At 38.5% G+C, this 23,244-nt stretch overlaps 3 protein-coding genes and 1 long non-coding RNA gene across 4 annotated transcripts; 1 reads left to right on the top strand and 3 right to left on the bottom strand.

Moving 5' to 3' along the window:
• Positions 1-4,050: 4,050 nt before the first annotated feature.
• On the bottom strand, positions 4,051-7,245 carry LOC145239509 (uncharacterized). The gene is made up of 5 exons (XR_013862323.1): positions 7,189-7,245; positions 6,829-6,898; positions 6,039-6,195; positions 4,198-5,960; positions 4,051-4,135 (listed from the first exon to the last, which is right to left on the bottom strand). It is a non-coding gene; the product is annotated as an uncharacterized LOC145239509 (long non-coding RNA).
• A 2,149-nt stretch (positions 7,246-9,394) lies between these two features.
• Positions 9,395-12,457, top strand: LOC145239505 (26S proteasome non-ATPase regulatory subunit 13-like). The gene is made up of 11 exons (XM_080102833.1): positions 9,395-9,605; positions 9,660-9,720; positions 9,820-9,931; positions 10,085-10,215; positions 10,376-10,547; positions 10,659-10,738; positions 10,799-10,924; positions 10,985-11,047; positions 11,902-12,042; positions 12,116-12,172; positions 12,227-12,457. The coding sequence occupies exons 1-11, from the start codon at positions 9,508-9,510 to the stop codon at positions 12,320-12,322; spliced, it is 1,137 nt and encodes a 378-aa protein (XP_079958959.1). The 5' UTR covers positions 9,395-9,507; the 3' UTR covers positions 12,323-12,457.
• A 7-nt stretch (positions 12,458-12,464) lies between these two features.
• Positions 12,465-22,886, bottom strand: LOC145239503 (rho GTPase-activating protein 18-like). Its single transcript, XM_080102831.1, has 17 exons — positions 22,535-22,886; positions 22,235-22,314; positions 21,781-21,924; positions 21,332-21,543; positions 21,155-21,271; positions 20,855-21,074; positions 19,076-19,176; positions 18,502-18,593; positions 17,656-17,777; positions 17,300-17,487; positions 16,055-16,235; positions 15,275-15,474; positions 14,874-14,993; positions 14,378-14,437; positions 13,885-13,965; positions 13,688-13,818; positions 12,465-13,441 (listed from the first exon to the last, which is right to left on the bottom strand). The coding sequence occupies exons 1-17, from the start codon at positions 22,729-22,731 to the stop codon at positions 13,291-13,293; spliced, it is 2,397 nt and encodes a 798-aa protein (XP_079958957.1). The 5' UTR covers positions 22,732-22,886; the 3' UTR covers positions 12,465-13,290.
• Positions 19,075-20,848, bottom strand: LOC145239506 (uncharacterized). Its single transcript, XM_080102834.1, has one exon. The coding sequence runs from the start codon at positions 20,355-20,357 to the stop codon at positions 19,599-19,601; it is 759 nt and encodes a 252-aa protein (XP_079958960.1). The 5' UTR covers positions 20,358-20,848; the 3' UTR covers positions 19,075-19,598.
• Positions 22,887-23,244: the final 358 nt, after the last annotated feature.

A 23,244-nucleotide genomic window follows, 5' to 3' on the forward strand; every position in this document is an offset into this window, starting at 1 on the left:
CAAAACCTCTAGAACAGCTTTTCTCAAGCTAGAGTCAGTATAATGTCTATACTTTTCTTTGTTTATTTTTTTATATGATTTACTAGACTAATATCAGACTCTATTAATATAACAATTCATTTGTGTAAAGGTTTTTGACAGTTTAATATGCAACATAAATACATAGGCCTAACACAAAAATTCATACTTAAAACCCACAAGCACAACGCATGTATTAACGCTATTAAGGTGTAAAGTCAAAGGACCTTTGGACCATGCCCAATGGTCCTGTGAACAACTGGCTCAATGGTCCTGTATTGCCGCCATTACGAACTTATCTGACTGAACTACGTTACACAGATCAACTTAAGAAATACTAATGCTCATCTGACGCTACAACTAACTAACTAATGTCCTGCAAACTTTGTGTTTTAACTAGCTTTCTCTTACAAAGAAATTACAAAAATGTAAAGGAGCAAAATATTTACTTTCAAGCTACGAAAACTTAGTTATGCTCACAGTTTCTTCTGTAAGTGACTGACCTTCTTGTTGTTACAGCTTTAAAACTATTGCAACACAAGTACTTTAACGCATTAATGAGAACTCGCTACAGCGACCAGTTTGAGAGAAACGCATGATGGCCCAAAGGTCCTTCATGCCCAATGGTCCCGCATCTCCCCTACATACCTCACATCACCATTTTCGGGCGTGTAGCATAAGTCAGAGCCATTATCGCAATCTTGTACGCCGTCCCGCAGGAACATTTGCGGAAGTAAGCACGTCCGGTTGTTCTTGACACATTTGAAGCCGTGACCGTTATTCCAATGTTGAAAGGCAGGACAGTCATTGCAGGGATCGCCATCGCACACAGTTGAACGTTTCCAACAAGTCGAATTGGGACACCGAAAGTGTGAGGGGCAACCGCCGTCACAAGGAGTTATGTTCCGACAAGAGATGTCGCCCTTGCAATATTCCAATCTCCGCAGCGCACACACATCGTCTTGTAACCCATAGTCACGTGTGTTGTCGCAGCTGTGAAAGTGGAATCATTATATTTTGACATTTATAAACACAGATTTCATTGTGATCAACAACCAACATTCTGAAGTTTGGCTGCGCTGGCATTTACCCAGGCCCATCAGAGTATTTCCGGGGCAAACGACCAAAAGCCAACCATGTCCTTTGTATTTGGATCGAGTTGTTGAACTATCGGGTTTATCGTTAAATAGATAAATTGTTCCTATTGAATAGCTGAGAATGTTTGACCATCGTGAGTTTTAGACACTTATATCTGGGGCTGAAGCTTCTATTTATCTGAAGCACATCAAAAACAACTCAGTCTTTATAGGCGGATACACTTCTGACCATATGGTTATCCAACTCTTATGGGAAGTTTTAGGTGAGTTTACAGAAGAGACAAGCAAAACTTTTGTTGATTGTGACAAGTTGTTCTCGCCCTCCTCTGATTTAAGGAAATACATCCTCAATTTTGTATTCAAAATGGCGGCGAGGCTGACAGACTTCCAACATCATCAACCTGTCTTAACCTGCTACGTCTTCCTCAATACGATACCACCGAACAGATGAAAGAAAAACTGCTTTACTGTCTAAACCAGTGGTTCTCAACCTTTCGTGGACGGTGCCCCCCTAAAAGTAACTTTTGGGCCTCGTGGTCCCTTCAAGTAACCTGTAAGTCCTGTGGCCCCCTTAAAAACTTGAAATGGCAACCCGTGTTGGAATTCGGTACTAATTTCGGCTTTAAACAGGTCGAATAGAGTTTTCTGGTATGTGGGGTGATGCGATCGAAAATTGAGATACCTGCCGGTACTCGTTGGCTTGTGGTACACTCTCGAGTACAAGACACCGTCAAAAGAGGTGTGGTTCGTTCCTTGAAAGATCAGGCACGACGCTTGTGCACTCATAGCGACGACTGCGAGGCGGAACTGGCAAATGGTTCGCAAAGCCTTGAAATTGAACGGCTACCCTAACTGGATTCTCCGTGATCGACGGGCAACTTGTCCCAAACAGGTGACCCATCAAAAAACAGAGGGTTTTATGACACTTCCGTACGTACCGAAACTGACGGATATTTTATGGCGTATGTTGCGTGACTTTGAGATAGCGGTTGGCGCTGTTGAGTCACCCAAAAGACCCCATCAACACCTTTGAACAACGAGGTGTTGTATATTCCATTCCCTGCGCCGAGTGTCCGTTAATATATATCGGGGAGACTGCAAGATCACTCAACACCCGCCGAAAAGAACATCAACGGGATGTTGCCAACAGCGACGCGAAGAAGTCGGCCCTTTCCAATCACGCAGTACCACAAGGCCACCGTATTGATTTCAATGCGGCGTCTGTTGTGGCCTGGGATCCTGATTACAGCAAAAGACTATTTCTTGAGTCATGGAATATTTACCAACGGGGCAACACAATGAACATCAAAACAGACGTGATGCTTTCAGCGTGCTACAGGCACCTGCTCAAAGATTAGAGGCCCAATCGTTCGTTATCGCGCGGTGTTTTCGTTTCATTGTGTCGTGATTGCGTTTAATTCTTTTCCCCTTAATTTATCGTGCACTGTACGAGTCGCATTCAGTGTTATTTACCCTGATAAAGGCGACCTGTATAGGACGTCGAAACGTCGGTATAAAAATACATTTGCCAGAAGAGCTCCATAAACTTGACACATTTAACTATGCGCATTAAAAAAGAAGATGGCTTTTAGTGGGTGTTTCTGGTGAATCTACACCTTGAAATCAATTTCTCCAGCATAGGAGACATGTTCCTCAACAGCGAGCGACATACAGTGGGTAAAATTAAATGATAGAAAGGAATAAGTCTGTGAGTCTGAACTCAAAGTCCAAAAAATTGGCAGAACCCTTCAGTAAGGCAGGAAAAACACAAGGAGATTGACTGGACATTTCGCTCTGTACACTCTCAACCAGATGTGCGGAGTAAAACGGTGCAGCAATAATTGCCGAGATAGTTTTCATTGCTATATGTAGTATACGTAAAAGAAACAAATACCATAACATTCCATTTGCTTTTATCAGTGACCAACAAAGCAAAAACTTAATTAATTTTAGCATTCAAAAAACAATGTTTGGAAATCAGGTAATTGATGTGATAAAAGGTGACTTTAGCCTCCAGATTATATATTACCAAAATAATTTTGTTTTAATGTTGATGGTTAGGTGATGACAAACTGTGTGTTTGTAGAACCATATGTGCTGTAATCACCTACATTATCGTAAGTACGTTTTTTGCAATAGAAACCATAAAGTAAATACCTGGTAATTTTTGTAACCCTTATAACCCAAAACGGAAGTTCTGGTGTGTGCCACAGTAACAACTACAAAAACACAATTTTGGTATAAAAAGGAAGATATTTCACGGTTTACGCATGCTGTGGAATTTTGAGGCCAAATGCTGGTTCACAACAACGACGACGTTTTTATAAAACTTTCTCCACTATCAAACATTTAACATTCAGTTCATCAAATAACCCACAAAGTTTACCTGATATAGCTCGACGATGGGTTAGCAGGGTACGTGGGAAATGTGACCTGTTTCTCGTCGCTTCTGTCTCTGCAGTGAGGATAATCATCGCAAAAGTAAATTGAGTCAAACACTTTCCCATCATCGCAAGTAAATTCTGCAATTAACAATCATAAACATAGAACTGTTGGTCGTTTTATAATTGCGTCGCAGTTACAGTTGACCATGCGCTACAACAGAACTATTTAAAATCACAGCAGAAATAAAAAAGATTAAATCACTAAATAAAACTAAATGAAGTTTGTCACTAAATAAACGTAGCTTTACAAAAAGCGTTGGTTTGTTGTGTAATAATCAAACATTTAAACTTACGCCCCGTTCGGCATGCCGGTACCGGTGCGATGAATCAAATCAAGGCTGCTGCGATAATCATCACGATGAGATTTCTGAAGAAACACAACAGCGACGTTGTAAAGAAATACACGAGTGACAAACTTGAACCTGCGTCTTCCCTGAGCGTGTTTTCATAATATTCTTTACATGTAAGATAATTTAGTAGCTTACCTTTTCACGAAGTGGTGCATCATTCTTCCTAAATCTTCTAGTTTTCTCAGTAAACAACTTGAGTTGTTAATCTTTCAAAACTGCAAATTATCTGAAAAAAGTAACAGGATCAACCAGTGTGTTTAATTAACCCGATATACTGAATTTCTATACCTCTGCGGTCACAATAGTTTTCAAACGTGTGTTCCGCTTTCAGCAAACCAGGCAGATGATTGCCACTTCCCAAGCCCCGCACGTCAGCAAGACTTCCTGTTACGAAAGACAAACTGTTCTCAATATATGTTCCGCTGTTTATATTCTCGTGCGAAATTACACAAATTAGTTTCTGCGCACAAAATATTTATGCAAAAATGTCTCGAACTGACATTTGTCAAAATAATAAATTGCCAGGAATCCCGCTAGTGGTGATATTGATTGAAGTTTTCTTAGTAATTGTTGCACAACGAAAAATTGCAATTCCGTTATTGGTGGTTTAATTTAAATGCCTGCATTATTAATAGAATTGATATAAAATTGCTGCAAAAATATTTTTAAAATGGTCAATTTTGTAACGATGTCCATGTTGGCCACAGTCTTTGTACGTGGTAACATGGTTTAACACAGGGCTCGGCAACTTGGGCTCCTTTCTCACAAACAGAACACAACAGCATGTTAAACAATTTACGTTAATACAAAAACTTATGGAAACCACATTAAGGTTCTGCGGGTTGATCTTGGTTTGAAAGCCATTGCACCGCGTCAAGGTGTCAACCCAGGCAATGGGTTTCGTCTAAGGCAGTAGATAAACCCTCGTTCGGTGCAGAACTACAACCGAAAAGAGGAAAACAGACTGGCGCACGAAAAGCGCAAGCTGAAAACATGATAATAAAAATCGATGGCGTAAAGTAAATGTAAGTTATTCATACACAAACATCTATTACTGATTGACAAACATACACTGCAGTAGTGTAAGTAACTTACGATTACTCTCATCAACTTCATAAATAACTATTTCTACAAATCTATAAGCAATCATCTGATTGTTAGAAGATGGCGGTCCAACTAGTAGATTTCAAAACCTCAAATCGGGCAGAATCGATCACTTGTGTTTTCTTAATATACTATGACGGCAAGGGTCGGGGAAGGGTCGCGTTTATGGGAATTTCCCTACTATGACGTACCGTGTTAGAGGCGGGGGTCGCGCTAATTGGGATTTCCCCTGCTATAACGTAACGTACTAGGGGCGGGGATCGCGCTTATGGGATTTCCCCTGCTATGACGTAACGTGTTAGGGGGGCGCTAATAGGGATTTCCCTACTATGACGTAGTAATCAAGTTATGTAAACTGGTTTGTTTATTATTTCTGTTTTACTTATTGCACCCGGAACCTTGTTTGGTAAAATCCGGAAAATAATTTAGAGAGCGTGCACAACCCTCTATTATATAGAGAGTCTATATTATATAGTGCGGCGAAAAAAAAAATACAAAAGAAATAAAAGTAAAAAAGAGAAGTGAAATGAGGAAAATCAAAAAGAACAAAACAAGGTTTCGAGTTTTTAAATAATATTGTTGGTGTTAAGCTCGGGTATAAATTTTCTCTCTAAATTTCCCAATTCGCCACAGCTAGCCTAAACATATTTATATCTATCTATTCAAACTAAGATAGCTTACAAAATTCATATAGCGAGTCTGTCGTGCATTTTTGTCGTCCAAATAAAAAAGCAAAACCCGATTACGGGAAATGTATATGAATAGATTATTACTTGGTTCTAAATCTACGAGACCGAGTTAGTAAAAAAATGTATGTAGTTATGATTTGGCTGGACGGCCTGGGTGAATCACACGACAGACTTGTAACAAAAACTTATCGGGAGGAAAGTTGCCTGTTCGATGGAGAGGTGGAGTTTGGTGGGATCGCAGAAAAGGAGGTTGGATTCCTGTCAAGAAATATTGTTGTTTTGAGGAGACTGCACAGTCTTTTTTGAAAAAACTCACATTAATTTCAACAAAGTTACCTCATTCCTTTAACGATATTGTTCTGTCGCTGGTTTGCCGAGTCATCCTTCGTCATCACCATTGTAGACAAACCAGGAATCCAACCGCTCCATGGATCCGATCATCGGCGTTTCCTTATCCCGTCGTTTCCACTCAGCCGCAGACAAATCAACACATCTTGCAACAAACACGGCGAGTGTCATTCGGGTTTCGAAGTCGCACTAATTCGCCGAAAATGAGGTCATCACTGGTGCTCCATCGTGTGATGTCATCAAATAGTGACGGCGTTCTGGTTCTCACTAGTGATGTACCGAATCGGCCAAATTTCGATTCGGCCGAAACCGACTATTCGGCGGTTTTGCCGAATAAATTCGACCGAATCAACCGAATCATTCATGACGTCACGCGCAGTCGTACGGTGCGCGTTTGACATGAAAACATAAGTATATATACCAGGCAATCAGTGCAGAGTGGTTGTGTTTCGTCCTCAATTTAGTTTTGAGGGGTTTAAAATTGCCTTAAGCACGATTGCCAACCTGTCAATGATTTACTGTTATTTTGTTTACAGTAGGAAAAACAATAATGTGTTAAAAAATTAAAAACTTTACGCGATTTTGGTTATGGTGTTTATGAAAGATTGCGTGGTACCTTACTAAGCAGAAAAGGCACGTTTAACGCTTTGAATGTGTGTTCGTAAAAGATTCGGTTTCGGCCGAATCGCAACAAGTTATTCGGCCGAAACCGAATCTTTGCGAAAATGGTAGATTCGGCCGAATAAATTCGGCAAACCGAATATTCGGTTCATCTCACTAGTGCTTCGATTCCATTGGATCATGTTGCAATTCCCATTAGATGACATCATCAGTGATTGCGTCACATGCTTGCAAAACATAATGATTAGTGTTCACGTCAGTGAGATAGGTGCGACAATAATGTCACAATACGAATTTACAATGTATGCGTAAAAAACAGAACCTTGTTTGAACATTATAAAGAGCGTGTACAAACCAGAGCCACAAACCCTCTTGTATAGTGCGGCAAAACACAAGTTGGGAGTAAAAAGAATAAAAGAGAAGTGAAATAAAGAAAATCAAAATAAAAGCAAAACAAGGTTCTGAGTGTCCCTAACGTTTAAGTCAAAAACAATTAAGTCTAGTAACAACGACGAACCTGTAGCTTGGCTTCCTCCATCCGCTTCAAGCAAAACGTGCTTTTAACGCCGCAAATCAGCTGTTTGCCTTTTATATCAACCTTGGCGCCCCTGCAAGTCAGCTTGGAAGTCCCAATCTTTCTGCCTGTGGAGTTTTCGGGCAACGATTACTTAATCACTTTACAGCGCGTTTTGACCGAACATTCGCCCCTCAGGGACGAAACAACTCTTGGTTTACAAACAGTAGAAAGAAGTGACAACATAATCAAACACTGACTTGTGTCAGGTGATATCCCATAAACATAATTATGGCGGACTTTTAAATCACCATTAAAATCAGATTTATGATAAGTTGTGCTTTAATTGTCTTTCTTGTTCTAAGTACCGTATTTAACCGAGGTAGTGGTTAAGGATGGGATACATCCTCAGACGAATACTGACCGATGGCGTGAAGTCACGTTTCTTTGCCTCTCAAACGCGCTTTCAAAAAATCAGTGAAGAAAATAAGCCCCTTGAATGTTATTTAGGTATATAAGGCTGTAATACAGGGGTGTCCAACACGTGGCACGCGTGCCAAAAGTGGCACGCAGAGCATTTGAAAATGTCACACAAGCTTTTGCACATTCAGATGGTGAACATTAGGATTTATCACGCAATTAATTTTGTTTTTATTGAATCTTCTTGGCCTTTATTCTAACTTCTGTAAAGATTACCAGTGTAAAGTTACACAACCCACTAAGTGAATGGTTCGTTTTTTTGACAAAATTTAAAGCCTTCTTGCCATAGGCGTAGAGTTTTAAAAAATGCCAGGGGTGCGACTTTTGATCAATAGCGCCAAAACCTATACCATGTGCAGTATACATGTACCCGTACGATACTTCGGCGGTATATGCGACTATATACCGATACCTTTTCTGTGTTTTAGCTTGTAGTTTCTGTCACATTATACTGTAAATAGTCACTTGATACATTTCTTTGTGTGGTTGGGACGTTTGCGTCCAATAACGTATGCACACACCGAAAGGACGATTTGCCGAATCAGTCATTTTAACAACGATTTAGTTTTTAAAGAACTTGTTACGCAGGAAATAAAAGTAAAACCAATTCACGTTTCAAGTTTGTGTCGTTGCAGTGCTATGCAATCGGACATTAAACACGGCTTAGGAATGCAAACTTACCTAACAACATCTCAAAGCGGCTATAAGCCCCTTGCATTGTTTAATGTTGGCCCATGGACTTCATTAACAAAAAATGTAATTATTTTTATTTCAGAAAGTTATTGCGCCACATAATACTAAAACGTTAGTGAACGTGCCATGTTTATGTCGCAATAAAATGCCCGTTTATTTCGAAACAATTGTAATTGTTGCGTTTCAACCGATGTCTGTTCAATTAATTACGTGACTACAAACGCATTGTGTTCAGTTAGAAATACATTTTACAACCGACGTAACTTCAACAAAGATAAGTTTTTGACGTTACACAAAGTACTCCAGTGCCCCTTGCAAGCTATTTGCACTTGTGTCGCATAAACAGAACAAAATGTTTCTGGAGTATAATAAATAATTTTACTCGCACTTGACGACATTTTTTTCTAACCATTTAATAGGGTTATACATATTGGCCAAATATTCGGATTGAGCCCGTGCCTTTAAGACGTTTAAGACATGATTCGGAAAAAGTACCAAAGGTTGGCACGCGAGTATATTTTGAAACCAAAATTGGCACGGCGGTGTGTTCGAGTTGGACACCCCTGCTGTAATAGAAAGAAATTTCATCGCATTTGAAGTCACAGTTGGTTTTCATTTATCCCAAGTTAATTTTAAGTTTTCAGATTTTCAAGGTTTACTCTATCAGATAATATTCACATGTTTTTTTGGAAACATGATTAATTAGAAACAAATTTGTTTGTCTAAAACATACCGCCTTTGTGTTAGCAAAACAGTAAGGTCCCAGATCAGCCGGCTCTTTAGATCATCATTCACAATATTCACATGTGTCTCTTCAAAATCCTTCCTCCATGCAACTGCTTTTCAAAAAATGCTGAATCATTCCAAAACCGATAACCCGACATAGCACAACTAAATCTAAAAAAATAGAACAAACAAAACAGCTAAACCTTATTTTGAACAGCTGAAAGATTTTTTTGTTGATAATGTCCATAGAAAAGTCTGTCACTACTTAGGTTTTGCTTTACAGTTTGGCCAAAAAAACATATTTGCAAGATGCGAGGAAAGTATATCTACGGCAACGTAATTATTTACGGCACAATTTTTTGGAGTTTTATGGTTGCTGACTGTTATTTATAGCAAAAGAAGTTTTGTTTTCTAAATTTCATAATGCCTAACGTTTCTGACTATCTGAAAGGATGTCAGGCAAATTGTCCCCAAGAACTAAAACAGGAATGGGAAACGATTGAAGAGCTGCACACAAAAAAGTGAGTTTAATTATTATATCTTGTACCAGTTATTTCTACACTGTTTATTTTCAGACTTTGGCATCAACTTACAATCGTCATTCAAGCATTTGTACAACATGAACACTTTAAAAAGGTATTGATATTTATATATTTAAGCAGATTAATTACTCTTTATTCACCATGTAATGTTAGGTGTATTTTGACATTACTGTTTTGGCTTTATTTTGTGCAGGGAACAGACCTTGTTGACTTGTACAAGAATTTTATCTCGGACTTTGAAAGTAAAATAAATCCGTTATCACTGGTTGAAATATTATGTCCGTTTGTCATCAGACAAATGTCAGGTAATGTTATGTTGCTAATATTGAATATTAGTCGTTGTTGCTACAAAACTGCCACTTTTACTGTTGGTCAAAAAGTTTGGTGTTAAAAATTAACCAGTAACATTTAAAATGTGTCAAATGTCAATATAAAAGTTTTCTTTACCTTTACAAAAGATACCAAGGAAGCCTTGGAGTTTTTGGGAAAACTGAAAGAAAAAACCAAAGGAAGCAGTGAGGCGACAATACTGTGCTCGACTGCTATTGGAAATATTCATTTATTGGCAAACAACTTTCAAGATACTAAGGTTTTGCTTATATAAGCTATTGCTGCCAGGCATAATATCAAGTTTCATAGAGCTCTTCTGGCAAATGTATTTTTAAACCGACGTCCTATACAGGTCGCCTTAAGGTTTTGCTTGTGAAAACATTTTGCATTTGATCTTTTTTCTTAAACCCGCTTTGTAGAAAGTGATTGAAGAAAGTGAAAAGATGTTGAATGACTTGCCTGGCATCACAACCATCCACAGTCGGTTTTATGAGCTTTGCAGTAATTATCACCAAGTATTGTGTCATCACAATGAATATTACAAAGATGCTTTGCGATATCTCGGTTGCATGGAACTGGAAAACATTCCAGGTTTGTGATGCTGCAAGAATGAATTCACAGCATTTACAAACGTGCAGTAGCTGATGTTATGCTGGTTGCAATACTGCCACATTAATACAACAAATTTTACTTTCCATCTAGTGGCAGAACAACAAGAACGAGCGTTTAATCTTGGACTGGCTGGTTTGATGGGAAATAAAGTTTACAATTTTGGAGAACTAGTGAGAATGATTAATAAAATCACCGCAACAATTCCATAAATGTCTCCCTGTTGTTTACAGTTGCAGCATCCAGTTCTAAACTCTCTCCGCGAAACGCCGCGGCAATGGCTGGTTGATCTTTTGTATGCTTTCAACAGTGGTGACATTGAAAAGATGAACCAACTTAAAACCCACTGGAGTGGCCAGGTTTGAATATATCACCCACTGATTGTAGGGAAAAGTTACAATTACGTTTGTCGTTTTTAGCCGGATTTAATGTCCAATGAACTGAAGTTGAGGCAGAAGATTATGTTGTTGTGTTTAATGGAGGTAAGTTATCGAAACAAATATCACATAAACGATATTTCCTACAAAAAATATGTGTAATCAGTAGGGCAAGTTTTTGTTGCACTAAAAACGTGAGAAAGTTGCACTTAATTTCAACAAAAGTTTCATTTATGCATACTTCTTGGAGTTAAAATGACTAGTAGGCCGCAGTTTGGACAATCCCTGCCTTAGACTGTCATCTTAACAGATATCAAGGTTATCGCTTCTTACTTGCAAAATAACGAATGCACTTTTATATAACGCTTTATGCTTGGCAAGCCAACTGTTGCGTCATAGATAACATTGAGATGCAGCTAATCCATCACATAGCTCTTTGTTATGCAAATCAAAGAGAATAGAACCATACTAGAAATAGTTTTATAGCGTGTTTTTTAAATCACTCCTTTACATTTTGCGCAATACTTGATAAAAGTTGCACGAAAAATAAAAAAGTTGCAACATAAAATTCCCACAAACAGCTTATAACATCATACTACATAAATTCTGAGTATTTAGGAAGCTGTAAAAAAAAGTTGCAAAAACTTGCCCTAGTAATCAGGTATTGCTTTAAAACTCTCAGCGCATTACAGAGCTATGCTAAAAATATACCCACTGTAAGCTGTTAATTGTTTACACAATATATTTTCTTAAAATAGCCCCCAGAAGGCTTGTGTGTATCCGGACACATTAAAACTGTCTTGACATACACCTAGTTGCATAGGACGTCGAAACGTCGATTGTTTACAATAAAACTGCTGGATGAGCAATACTTGGTCATACATTATGCCTGGCAGCAATAGCTTATTTCACACACCTAGTTGTTAATGCACATGATGTAAAGTTAGATGTTGCCTTAGATGACATTTGCTCGACCAGCCAACAACAGACATCTACAATTTGAAGAAATAGCCACAAAAACAGGGATTCCTTTAACCGAGGTTGAGATTCTTGTGATGAAAGCAATGTCGCTTGGTTTGGTTCGAGGAACAATTGATCAGGTATTACCAACGTTTTATGGTGACAAACTCAAACATGGTAACAAACTCAAACTCAACCAGTGAATGCTTTTAGGTGGAACAGGAGATTCACATGACCTGGGTGCAACCGCGGGTTCTCGACAAACAACAGGTGAAACTCAATGAGCTATAAAACTAATGTAAACTTACAACTCTGTTTTGGTAGATCTCTAAAATGAAAGACAAACTGGAGAATTGGTGCAATGACGTTTCATCCATGGAGGGCATGATTGCAAAAAAGGCATCGGACATATTAACATAACATTGCATGCTTTCTCAATGTATTTGGCGATAGTTGTGCAAACCCCAGCGTCGTTCCTGCTGCTGAAACCTGTTTAGGGAATTTGAAACTCTGCTAACTGATAATGTTGAGTGACGCAATAAAATTCCTCTCATACTCGGTGTTTCCCCTTACTACGCAGCCATTTGGTTTATTTGAGGCGAACGCAGATGGAGCTCGCAAATAAAACGCGATAGTTTGAAGAACAAGCGCGGCAAGATGGCGATACATTTATCACATTTGTGTACTTAATGTTGCGAGTTCAAAGCAGGATGCAAAGCGCTTCGTTCTCTTGTTGCTATGGCGACGGGGCGCATTGTAAATATTTTCAAAAACTTATTTGTACCAAAGTTTTATGGCTGACACCGAAAAATTAAATGGCCAAAATAACCTTCACTTGGTTGAGACAAAACTGTTGGGATGAAACGTTATTCCGATGTTACTGAATTGAAAGTCTGATTCATAGCGCCCTCAGGTGGCGGTTTACAGCGCTGGCCGCATCCGCCGGGTGGCGATAGACCGCCCATTATTGAAAAAAAATAAAACACAGCGTTAAGATTTCTATGCAAGGAATGGAACCAATCGATGTGAAGTTATCGCGGAGAAACTTGTGCAAAAGTTGTTGGAAGACATTCGGCAAATATTCGTGGATCCTAATTTCAAACAAAGGGACAAATTATCTCGGATGGCGATCAAACAAAGCGAGCAAACATCGTCAATATGACGTAACAATCTCGATCGCGAGGGAAATGCTTCTGTAAATGTGGAAACGAGGTAAAAACGCGCGTTGCTTGGAAACAGCTGACGTCATCGGCAAGGTTGGTGACGTAGGCGATATCGACGTAAAATAATTTGCTCTCAACGTCATCACATGCTGATTGGCTGAAGGAAAAAACAACGGCCTCAAGGGGACGCTCGACAAAGTAATCATAAAATCATTTTGTAAAAAATCAAGTCCTGGGTTTAATGAACCATGACGTGTCTGGGTTGACACGCATGAGTGCACTCATATTCGTCTCAGGATGCAGACATCGTTCGTTGATGTTTCCGCCGACCTCGAACAAAGCGTGCGTCGAGTTGTTGATCTCGATCGACGGGTTTCTGGGGAAAAATTTACCATTTGTTTCATCGAATTTAAGCGTAACAAGTGGTAGGATTCAATTTTTGTCAGCCGGTTCTATCACACAAGTCGTATTTTTCAGCCGGTTCTGTTACAAAAAGTCCATTGACAGTAACCAGTAATGCTAACTGGTTCGCTGATCTCATAAAAATTCGTGGGACGGTTCTATAGAACCGGTGCGTAGAGGCTGAATCCCACCACTGGGCGTAACAACATTTAATTCTCACATTCTTTCGCACTGCCGTTGAAATCTAGCGATGACGTCACCAGCTGTGAGGGCAGCGTCCATTTGAACAGCCATTGACGTCATAATCATATCGGGAGCTTGAACCCGGATGACCCCTTTCGGCGTTTCAATCTGTGACAAGAAATTTCAACCTGACACAGCTGTGACGTAAGCATTACGTCATAAAGGAGTACTTACGTCAAAGGGTTGATGTGTGATTGAGAGGTTGAGTTTTTTGTTCGGGTCTTTCGTTTTGACGGGAAAAAACTTGATTTTGTGCTGAAACAGAGAATTGTAATCAAGTTTTGCGCAAAAAACAGCAGAAGCCACAAACATGCGAAGCCAACTCGGCGAAAGCGAACAGGTGATTGGTGCAAAAAAGCGAAAGCTGAAATGTTTCGTCACTATACAGTAACATACGTCACTTCCGGTGTACAGGACGCTCCTTGTAACGAATTGTTGCAGAGAATACATTTGTTCGGGCGGCTTGCATTATTACCGGGGTACAATGACGTAATACATGGGTGACGTAATCACACAGTAGCAGCCAGGTTTGTAAGTGGTTAAAGCAGTGAGATTTTAAGCCGAACAGAAATTAGGGTATGATCGGTGCCGAACAATGCGACAAGTTGATACTCAATTTTACAAATCCTCTAAAAATAGAATTTAAGATGAAATGCAGACATCGAACCTTTTCCTTCTGATTGGAAACTTTCTTGCTGCTCGACTCCGCTCTGTTCATGTGACGCACCTGCGAGAGAACAGCGTGTCAGTGCAGCGAGCTCTGTGTCACACAACGACCGATGTTGTAGGCGCGCGCGATGCTTTATGACGTCACACACGTTCGTCACAAAGCATAAACTGGCTGGCAGTCGCTAAGGTTGTTTTGGCAACGCGACTGATGCATTAAACGACCACTGAAGTAGCGAACATGCCACTAATATTCAACATACTTTAAACCTTCATGGAGTAAATTCACCAAAACAACCGACAGATTGTTACATTTTTGTCTAGTTTTCAATGATATAACTTATTTCAAATCAAATGAAGCTTGAAGCAGTTTAAATCACTTGGATGTTAAAGGAACAGCTAATAGGAAATTATTGATCATTCAAACTTGTGTGTAAACCAGCATACAGCTCACACACGTAGTTTTGCTGCCAATCAATTCCTATAACAACCTTCACCTGGGTTAACATGAATGCAGGGACGGTCCACAGTAGTTTGTTGTACTTGATCAACATTCTGACAATATTCGAAGTTCCTGCAGCATGTTTTAAGTCTTGTGACGTTGAACTACTTTCCTTCTGAAAAACAAGTTTGAAAAATAAAGTTAAATTTCAGATCAAAAAATTAAACATTTTAATTTAACATATATAAGCCATTGCTGCCAGGCATAATATCAACTTTGTAGAGCTGGCAAATATATTTTTAGCCGATGTTTCGACGTCCTATGTAGGTCGTCTTCATCAGAGTAAATAACACTGAAAGCGACTAGTACAGTGCACGATAAACACTTGGTTTTAATTAAATTTTGGTTTGCTCTACAAGTGGTGATATGATGTTTGTGTTTTGACCTTGTACTGACCTTGCTTTGCTTTCTTCCCATGAACAAGTTTGGAGCGGTGATCATCGCCACATTGTTCAGCGACATTTTGTTAACTTTCTCAAAACTGACGACATGTTCAAGAAACTTTAGTAGAAGTTTGAGTGAGTCTCGATGCACTTGGTTGAGCAGAATTATCAAAAGGTTGAGGGCTTGTAACTGTTCCTTCCTGTCCGATATCACTACAACCACAGGTTATTTGTAGTTTGTGTTTACACAACTAATAACAAACTGAATGAAACCATTTTGATGCAGCCACAATATGCCATGAAAATATATTGCACACTAGTTAAAATTTAGATGGGTTAATATTTTGTAAAAAAGAGAATTCCCTCAACAAACAAGAATAAACAACAACTTTCGAGTTTAAATATAACAATTTGTTTGTTAAACCAGTTTCAGAAATGGTTTGGAATTGTTTTTAACACAGATTAGCAAAGTCAATAAAGGGTTCAAATATTTTTACTCTTTTTGTGCAGGAATGAGGTGAAATGCTTCACACACTGAGGTCAGTTATTAATAGAAATCTGGCTGGGTTGGAATGATCATAACGATTGCTTCCAACTGACATTTTAATATCCTGCTAACCAGGAAATATTAAAAATCCTAGCTGTGTAAGTTTGAGAATAATATCACACAACTCAAGTGGTAAAACAATGCACACATTTCTTGCAATATACAAACCAATTTCACGTTATTGTAAAAACTGCTCAATTTCATTTTTTTAAACTTCGACATTTCTATGAGATTTAAATGACTTACGTCCACATGACTGAAAAGCCTCGATGTATTCAGAAGTAAGTAATGGATCTGGCAGTTCACGTAGAAATTGTTTCAAAATAGCAGCAACATCGTTTGGGTGCGCTTCAGCCCACATCTGAGCTTGGGGAGGGGGAACTGCATCTGAGGCTGTGTTGCTGAATCCGTACCTCAACTCCATGTTCTAAACAGCAACAACAAAATTGTGTGACCAGTCACTTTGTAGATTAGCAGTAGCTGCAACTTTCATTGTGTAAGGCTGGGGGTGGCAACCTTATATGCCAGGGGTGGTCAGACCTGCTTCAAGCTCGAGCCGCATATCACAAAACTTAGTTTTAAAAGAGCCGCATTTGGCTGATATGATGTTTGAGATTAGGCTGAAAGATTTTGTGTTTAGCTTTGTAATGACGTTTCAAGTTACTAATTTTGTAATGATTGAGCGAAGCTGGACAAATGAGACACACAGATTAACCTCCACTGTCAATGAATGGAAACTCCTCCTACCATTCTGTTTTAAAAGTTACATTTTCCTGTTTATCTTTCTTTTATTGCAATTATTTCTCAACAACATATTTTTGGCTAAACTTTGCAGTTATTGCTAGTAGAAGCCGCAATCGAAATGTAAAATGCTTTTAATGTCAGCCCTGACTTACAGCTTCAATCTGATAATATATTTGACTACAATGCACAAGCCAGCACGCTTATGTACAATAATGTTCTTTTCGGTTTTCGGAATGTACATTGGTTATGACAAACAGTCAGTCTATTGTTAATACGTGATAGAACGCATTGTTTTATAATCTTAAATAACTCAGCAAGATGGGAAATACATGTTACACTTTAAAGAGCCAAAATCAAATGCTCAAAGAGTCGCATGCGGCTCGGGAGCCGCAGTTTGGCCACCCCTGTTATATGCCACTAGCCTGCTTGTTAGATTTTTGTCATAAAAAATTCAATTAAGACTTGGACAGATGTAACTGGAGCATGGGCTTGTATACGAATGTGGAAATTGCAGAAAGGAATAGAACATGTAATAACTGTTACGATATGAACAGACACCATATTTAATCCTGGAACTATTGGTATAAGTGCAATACATATAATAACTAATTAATACAATCTTACAACTTATTATAAATCATTCATTCCTTTTTTTCAGTGGTATCATAACTTGGATTATAGAGCAAATAAACTTTCTGCATGTAATTGCTTGATAATAATTTGCTTGGACACTTAATTAACACCAACCTGCTTTAAGCTTTTAATCCTCGCAGATGATCCGGATTTTCTCAAAATTCCTTCATCTTGCAAAGCATTTTCCTCAAGAAATGAGATTATTTCCCGGAGCAATAGAGGAACTCTGATCGATGAATTGTTCAATCTTTTCTGATCCCACTCAACAAGAGTTGAAAGGGAAACGCCAAAAACTCCCAATTCTGAACAAAATAAATCTTACTAAAACCTGCTTTTAAACAAAAACAATTCTGCTTGTAGCTGCTAACATTAACCACTGTGCCAAAGCTGATCCACTAACATATTTTCACTTCCATTCATTCACAGTAAGTTATAATATCTACTTGACATTTACAAGGTCAGACCTTCACCTTTCACTTTATTTTTTGGAGGCTTTTTCCTCTTGAGGTCGATTCCCCGAAGGTCAAACAAAGCAGTGAGTTCGATCAATGCCAAGCTCTGCACTTTACGCATGTCAACTTGCGACAGATCACTAAAATAACAACACAACATATCAACAGCCTACATGAACATATATAACCTATTGCTGCCAGGCATAATATCAAGTTTGTAGAGTTCTTCTGGCAAATGTAATTTTATTCTGACGTTTCGACGTCCTATACAGGTCGTCTTCATCAGGGTAAATAACACTGAATGTGACTAGTACAGTGCTACATGAACATGGTGCTATACGAAAAAAACATTGACATTTACACATTTAAAAATATGAAATCATTCGCCAAATATGCAGAGACAGAGTTGTAAGCGAGCCTGAAATTCTAGCAACTAGCTGGGAAATTACAGACACAGAATGTGAGGTCAGGCTTGAATTTGACCTGAATAGATTAGCCTGACTTATAACCATGGTTGCCATATCGCCCTTATTTCTAAGATTTGTCCTTGTTTTTGACTTGATTCTTTATTTTGTCTTATTTACTGGAAATAAAATACTTATTTTGTCTCATAACGATTACAAGTCAAATCCCTGCAAGTAAACGTAAACCTAGACCTGAGCTGTTGTGAGATGCTTAAAGTAGTTTATTGCCAGAAACAATCTGTTTCAGCTGTTGAAATATGGCATGTGATATGTCATGGATCGTATAAATGCTAAGATTTGTTTAAAACATGTATATTGTTTTTTATGAAATGTTAATTTTTCGACTGTTTGTCTTGCATGGAGTGAAAAGTATTCATGACATCATTTTTATTTCACAAACCTAATTGTTGTGATTCCAAGCCGGTCTTTAACGAGTGAAAAGTTTGGCAAGTTTGCTTGATCAGCAGTTCCACTGTAACTCATAGATTTGTCCTGAAAATATGACACTACTTTATCAACAGAATATTAATCCATAACACATGTACATCAATATATGTGATTGAGGATAAACAACAGAAATATTTTTTGGAAGCTTGCAAGACACTATTTTCGATCACTTTCAATCAAATGAAAACTAAACTTTTTGTTGAAATAAATATTATTAGGTTATTTCCCTTGCAGCAACTGAAATAAATTCAAACACAAAACTGTATATTATATTATTTGAGCGACATAGCAATGCAACAGATGAGTTTCGTTCCACACAATTCCACCTGGGCAATAGTGCATGGATTTATACATTGCCATAAATCTGTGACATCACAGTTCCACACAGACAAATTTCAATGTGATGTGATTTGTACAAACAGAACATTTGTAAATTTAATAAGTTTGTGAAAATTTTGTGTAGATATAATTTTTATAAGCTGGAGGGCAAGTAACATTAAATATGAGACCAACTGGTGACAACTTACATCTTTTACAACATCATCTTGTAAATTTGCTGCCTCTCTGCCCGACGTCCACTGACGTGAATCATCCAGTCGCTTCGGATGAATGCTCAGGGTCTCAATACCTAAAAATAATTTCTGCCTAATAACAGTCTTTGCAGTGGAAACTAAAGATGCGACAGATCCATGGATTATTAAATAATTGCCAATAAATGAGTGGATTCGTCGCCACCGCAGTTTCTTTTCACTAAAATCATGTAAAAGATTTTATTTTGAAAAGTAAATAATAAACCATTGTTAGTGGAAACAAAATAGTGCTTCGGTTACAAACATGTTGCATTGCAGATGTTTTATGAGATATCTGTTCATGCACATGTGTGTGCTTGTGGATTAAGCAGGAGTTGAAATTGCAGATTTCACCTTAAACTTAAGAAATAAAATAAATTATTTTTCTTTATTGGACTCAGTTTTGCGTGACAATGAGACAGCATTTGTGGAGATGCCAAAATCATAAGTGACAGAGTTTAAGAGACAAACTGTGATGCAATCAACTTGACGAACTCATTTTGTCTTGCTGCGTTGGTTTGACAGACACCAGACTGACAGAATGGACAACATCCCTTCCTGTCTTGAGTGAACGAGCTCGTCTTAAGGATCGACGGTTTGACCTCCGGGTGGGGGAAGTGTGAAGTTGGTACGATCCACTGCGACTTGGTGAAGATTTCAAACTTGAAAATGTCATTCCTGTAACTTTGTGCAACGGAGAAAGTTTGCTGTCTCGGCTTATCTTGGACGGGGAAGATGTTGGTGATCTTCTTCGGACTGATATTGGAAAGTGTGGACTGAGGTAAAACCGGCTTCGCTGTGGAGAGGCGGGGTATCTCCCGTCGTCAACCGATGCATTGGCCAAAGTTGTGGGGGGCGCAGAGTGTCGCGTCGGAACAAAGGGTCGAGATGTTGTTGGGGTTTCGCTTCTTGTTGACGGAGACAGAACAAATGTAAATGTGTTGTCACCGACAGTTGCATGCGATGAACTTGTGACCTGCAACTTGAGCCGGGCTGGGCTGCTCGGTGGACTTGACATTGAAGATGGTGGGATATCACTGAGTGCTTTCACATTTCTGTTTGTGTTGCGCTTGACAGGGGAGGGGGATAATTTGTTGTCTGAGTTGGACAACTCACTGTCGTGTGTTTGGCTACTTTCAATAACGCTAAGGTCAGGCAGAGAGGTGAAGTTATTGTGGGTAGTCATGCGTGACGATGAAACAAAACCAGGCTCATTACCCAAACTTGTCCCCTGCAACATTTCTACACCAGGCACTAAGAAAACAAGGAAAAAATGCACAACTACACATATAGGGACAAATCATCTTATGACACAGCTAACAAGTATTATCATGCAAACTATCATTGTAGACCAACAGGGATATTTTTGTCTTAATTTGCCAACAAAGTGAAAAGAAAAAACAACATCATCACGCTGCAACACAAATGTTTTCTTGCCAGCAACCAAAAAAGCAGTTTTGCGTTGTGTCCACTTGTTTCAAATTAACATAGTACAGTATAAGTATAAGTATAAATCAATTTTTTAAGTTTACATTTTTTTGTGAGTCGTGACTAAGTATGTTCCTGAAGTTCCAACTCGGAAATGTTGGCGCCATTTAGACAACACTTGTTAAGCGTTTTAAACGTTTTTATGTGTCAACTTTAAATGGAAACTGGCCAATCTACAACATAACAATGATAAATCAAGATAACACATTTTAATGCTGAATACAGAACAGATGGTATCATGCAACACACCTCCTGATGTTTCAGTTGCAACGATGGATTCTACACTTTTCTTGTGTTTGAACCGATAATCTGATTTGCTTTCTGTTGGGCTGAGCGGGAGATTACGGATGGGACTATCGATGTCCTTTACTCTCCGCGGGGTTTCAGAATATCTTCGTGGGTATCCCCCTTCCCCGAAACCAGTAACATCTCGAGGCAAACTGCTTGATTTTGTGTTTACATCATCACTCTGTGTGAAAATACACATTTCAGAATGTTAACCACCAAATAACAAATGAACTTTGACACAAAACCTGAAACTTGACTCACCACTTTGAGATCTCCCAGTGGAAATGTTGGTGACGGAGTTTGAGGAGATTTCGGCGATTCGACGTCACAAGTTGGAAATATTGCACTGATAGCAGGTTTTGGTCGTTTTCGACTTTTCTGTGCAAACACAACAACCAGACATAAAAATATTTCACAAACAATGCAGAGAGGGCAAACCTGTGCTCGGTTGAACGATGTGATTCTTCTCAGCACTGCTTCCCTCTGCGGTCTTGTTAACGTGGATAACACTGTCATGGACGACAAACTTTCAGTGGATATTCGAGATGAGACTTTAGATTGTCCCGTTTGTGTGTTTGGTGCGTTCACAACCAAATCAGACAAACCAGCGAGTCTCAACCAATCTGCTTCATTGTCATCATCCTGGTCATCTGCAAACATTTCTTACAATTGTTACAAACCATGGGTTTCCCCACAAAGTTGTGAAGACAGGCAGTGGTGGGATTCAGCCGGTTATATAGAACCATCTGACGAAATTTTATGAGATCAGTGAACCCGTTAGTGTCAATGGACTTTTTGTAACAGAACCAGCTGAAAAATATGACTTTTGTGATAGAACCGGCTGATAAAAATATTTAATCCCACCACTGAAGACAGGTATATATAACCTCCAGAATCAGTCCTTGAAACTGATTGCTTGTCGTCGTCGGGTACAACTATGATGCTCTGTCGAATATCCTGACATTCCCGTAGATAATCTTCATATTGCGATGGCATCGAGGGTAGAGCTTCCTCTGAAGGGGAAACGCCGCCTGGATATATATCGACAGTTACTTTAAACACAAATAAGTTTCAAGACTTTGGTACGCAATGCACAGTTTTAAATATTATGAGCAAAAAGATCAAAGCCAGTGTTTGCATGTTAACTTTCACAAGACTTTTTTTTTTCAAGATTTTGTTTGTATTTGTTTTTCCGTTGATAAAAGCTGCCTATTTTTTACATATTTATCTTGCAAATCCTCGTACAGCAAGGCTGCTGGGAAACAAATATTTCCTGGAATGTCAAGAGAGATGATGCAAGCACCCAGACATTAAATACAATGTCATGTTTAATATTCATACCACGATTCATTGCTGATTGTTCACCATTCAAGCTTCCGTCATTGCTCTCCAAACTGTCCATTGAATCCACTGACTTTTGTCTGTAAACCATCAATAAACAATACCGTCAGAAATACAGAATTTTATCAAACAATGTTTTGGGGAAGGACAAAGATAATCTTACGGTTTACACCTTCACACCTGTTTTATTGCTAAAGAGCTGTTATATTTACAATCACTTAACATTATTTTACATGTTATGTTTTATTGCCATTTAAAACAAAAACAAATCTTTATATCCAGAACAAACAAAGACATCACCTAGTGTAGACTCCACTGTCCAAACTATCCTCGGACTTGCTTGCTGATTTAGAAAGTGGCACCGTTGCAGATGGCAAGGGACGGCGATTGCTCTGTAACTGTTCCGCACCTGCGCTGTTCAATCTGTTAATCCTCAACACTACAGATGTGTCCTCTTTACTTTGATGTTCAGAAAATGAATTTTTCGATTTATTCATTCTGCAAATTCCACCTCAGATATTTTGTTCATTCCCCACTCAGCTATATCCATTAGTTGTTGTTCACTATGTCCACAACAAATTTCGTGCAACTAGTTTAAACTATTCTCCTATTAGTCAAAGAAATACCTGGTAAGATGTGAATAAAGCGGATTATCTAATTCTAAGTGAAGTTAATTTCTGACAGCAATAACATTTGAAAAATTTCAAACAACATTTGAACTAGTTAGATTGCAAACACAAAACTTACTGTGACTTGTTTGTTCACAGATAACAGCTACATAACTTTATAAGATTGTAAATCAGTAACCACGATAACACAGTTTAACAAACATAGCTCTACCAAGATAACGCGGCAATACAGTAGAAAACTTAAACACACTGGCAATCTGTTTCACATTTATTAAAAAAATTCAGTATAAATAAAACAAATAAAAAAAACAACACTACAGTAATTTAGACTTTGATACAATTAATTAATAAAAAGCTTTTAAAATGCATTTAAAATTGCCC

Source organism: Phallusia mammillata, chromosome 7, assembly GCF_965637545.1.
Source record: "Phallusia mammillata chromosome 7, kaPhaMamm4.hap1.1, whole genome shotgun sequence".
In the NCBI taxonomy this organism is placed as follows: domain Eukaryota; kingdom Metazoa; phylum Chordata; class Ascidiacea; order Phlebobranchia; family Ascidiidae; genus Phallusia; species Phallusia mammillata.

Bases quoted from the DNA above. Each gene is read 5' to 3' on its own strand.
- LOC145239505 (XM_080102833.1), top strand. From the start codon at position 9,508: ATGCCTAACGTTTCTGACTATCTGAAAGGATGTCAGGCAAATTGTCCC. The intron at 9,721-9,819 runs GTATTGATATTT...TATTTTGTGCAG, and splicing joins AACATGAACACTTTAAAAAG to GGAACAGACCTTGTTGACTT. The intron at 10,216-10,375 runs GTTTTGCTTATA...CCCGCTTTGTAG, and splicing joins ACAACTTTCAAGATACTAAG to AAAGTGATTGAAGAAAGTGA.
- LOC145239506 (XM_080102834.1), bottom strand. From the start codon at position 20,357: ATGTTGCAGGGGACAAGTTTGGGTAATGAGCCTGGTTTTGTTTCATCG.
- LOC145239503 (XM_080102831.1), bottom strand. From the start codon at position 22,731: ATGAATAAATCGAAAAATTCATTTTCTGAACATCAAAGTAAAGAGGAC. The intron at 21,544-21,780 runs GTTATATATACC...AAATGTTTGCAG, and splicing joins TTCAAGGACTGATTCTGGAG to ATGACCAGGATGATGACAAT. The intron at 17,778-18,501 runs GTTTGTGAAATA...TTGTTATTTTAG, and splicing joins CTTGGAATCACAACAATTAG to TGATCTGTCGCAAGTTGACA.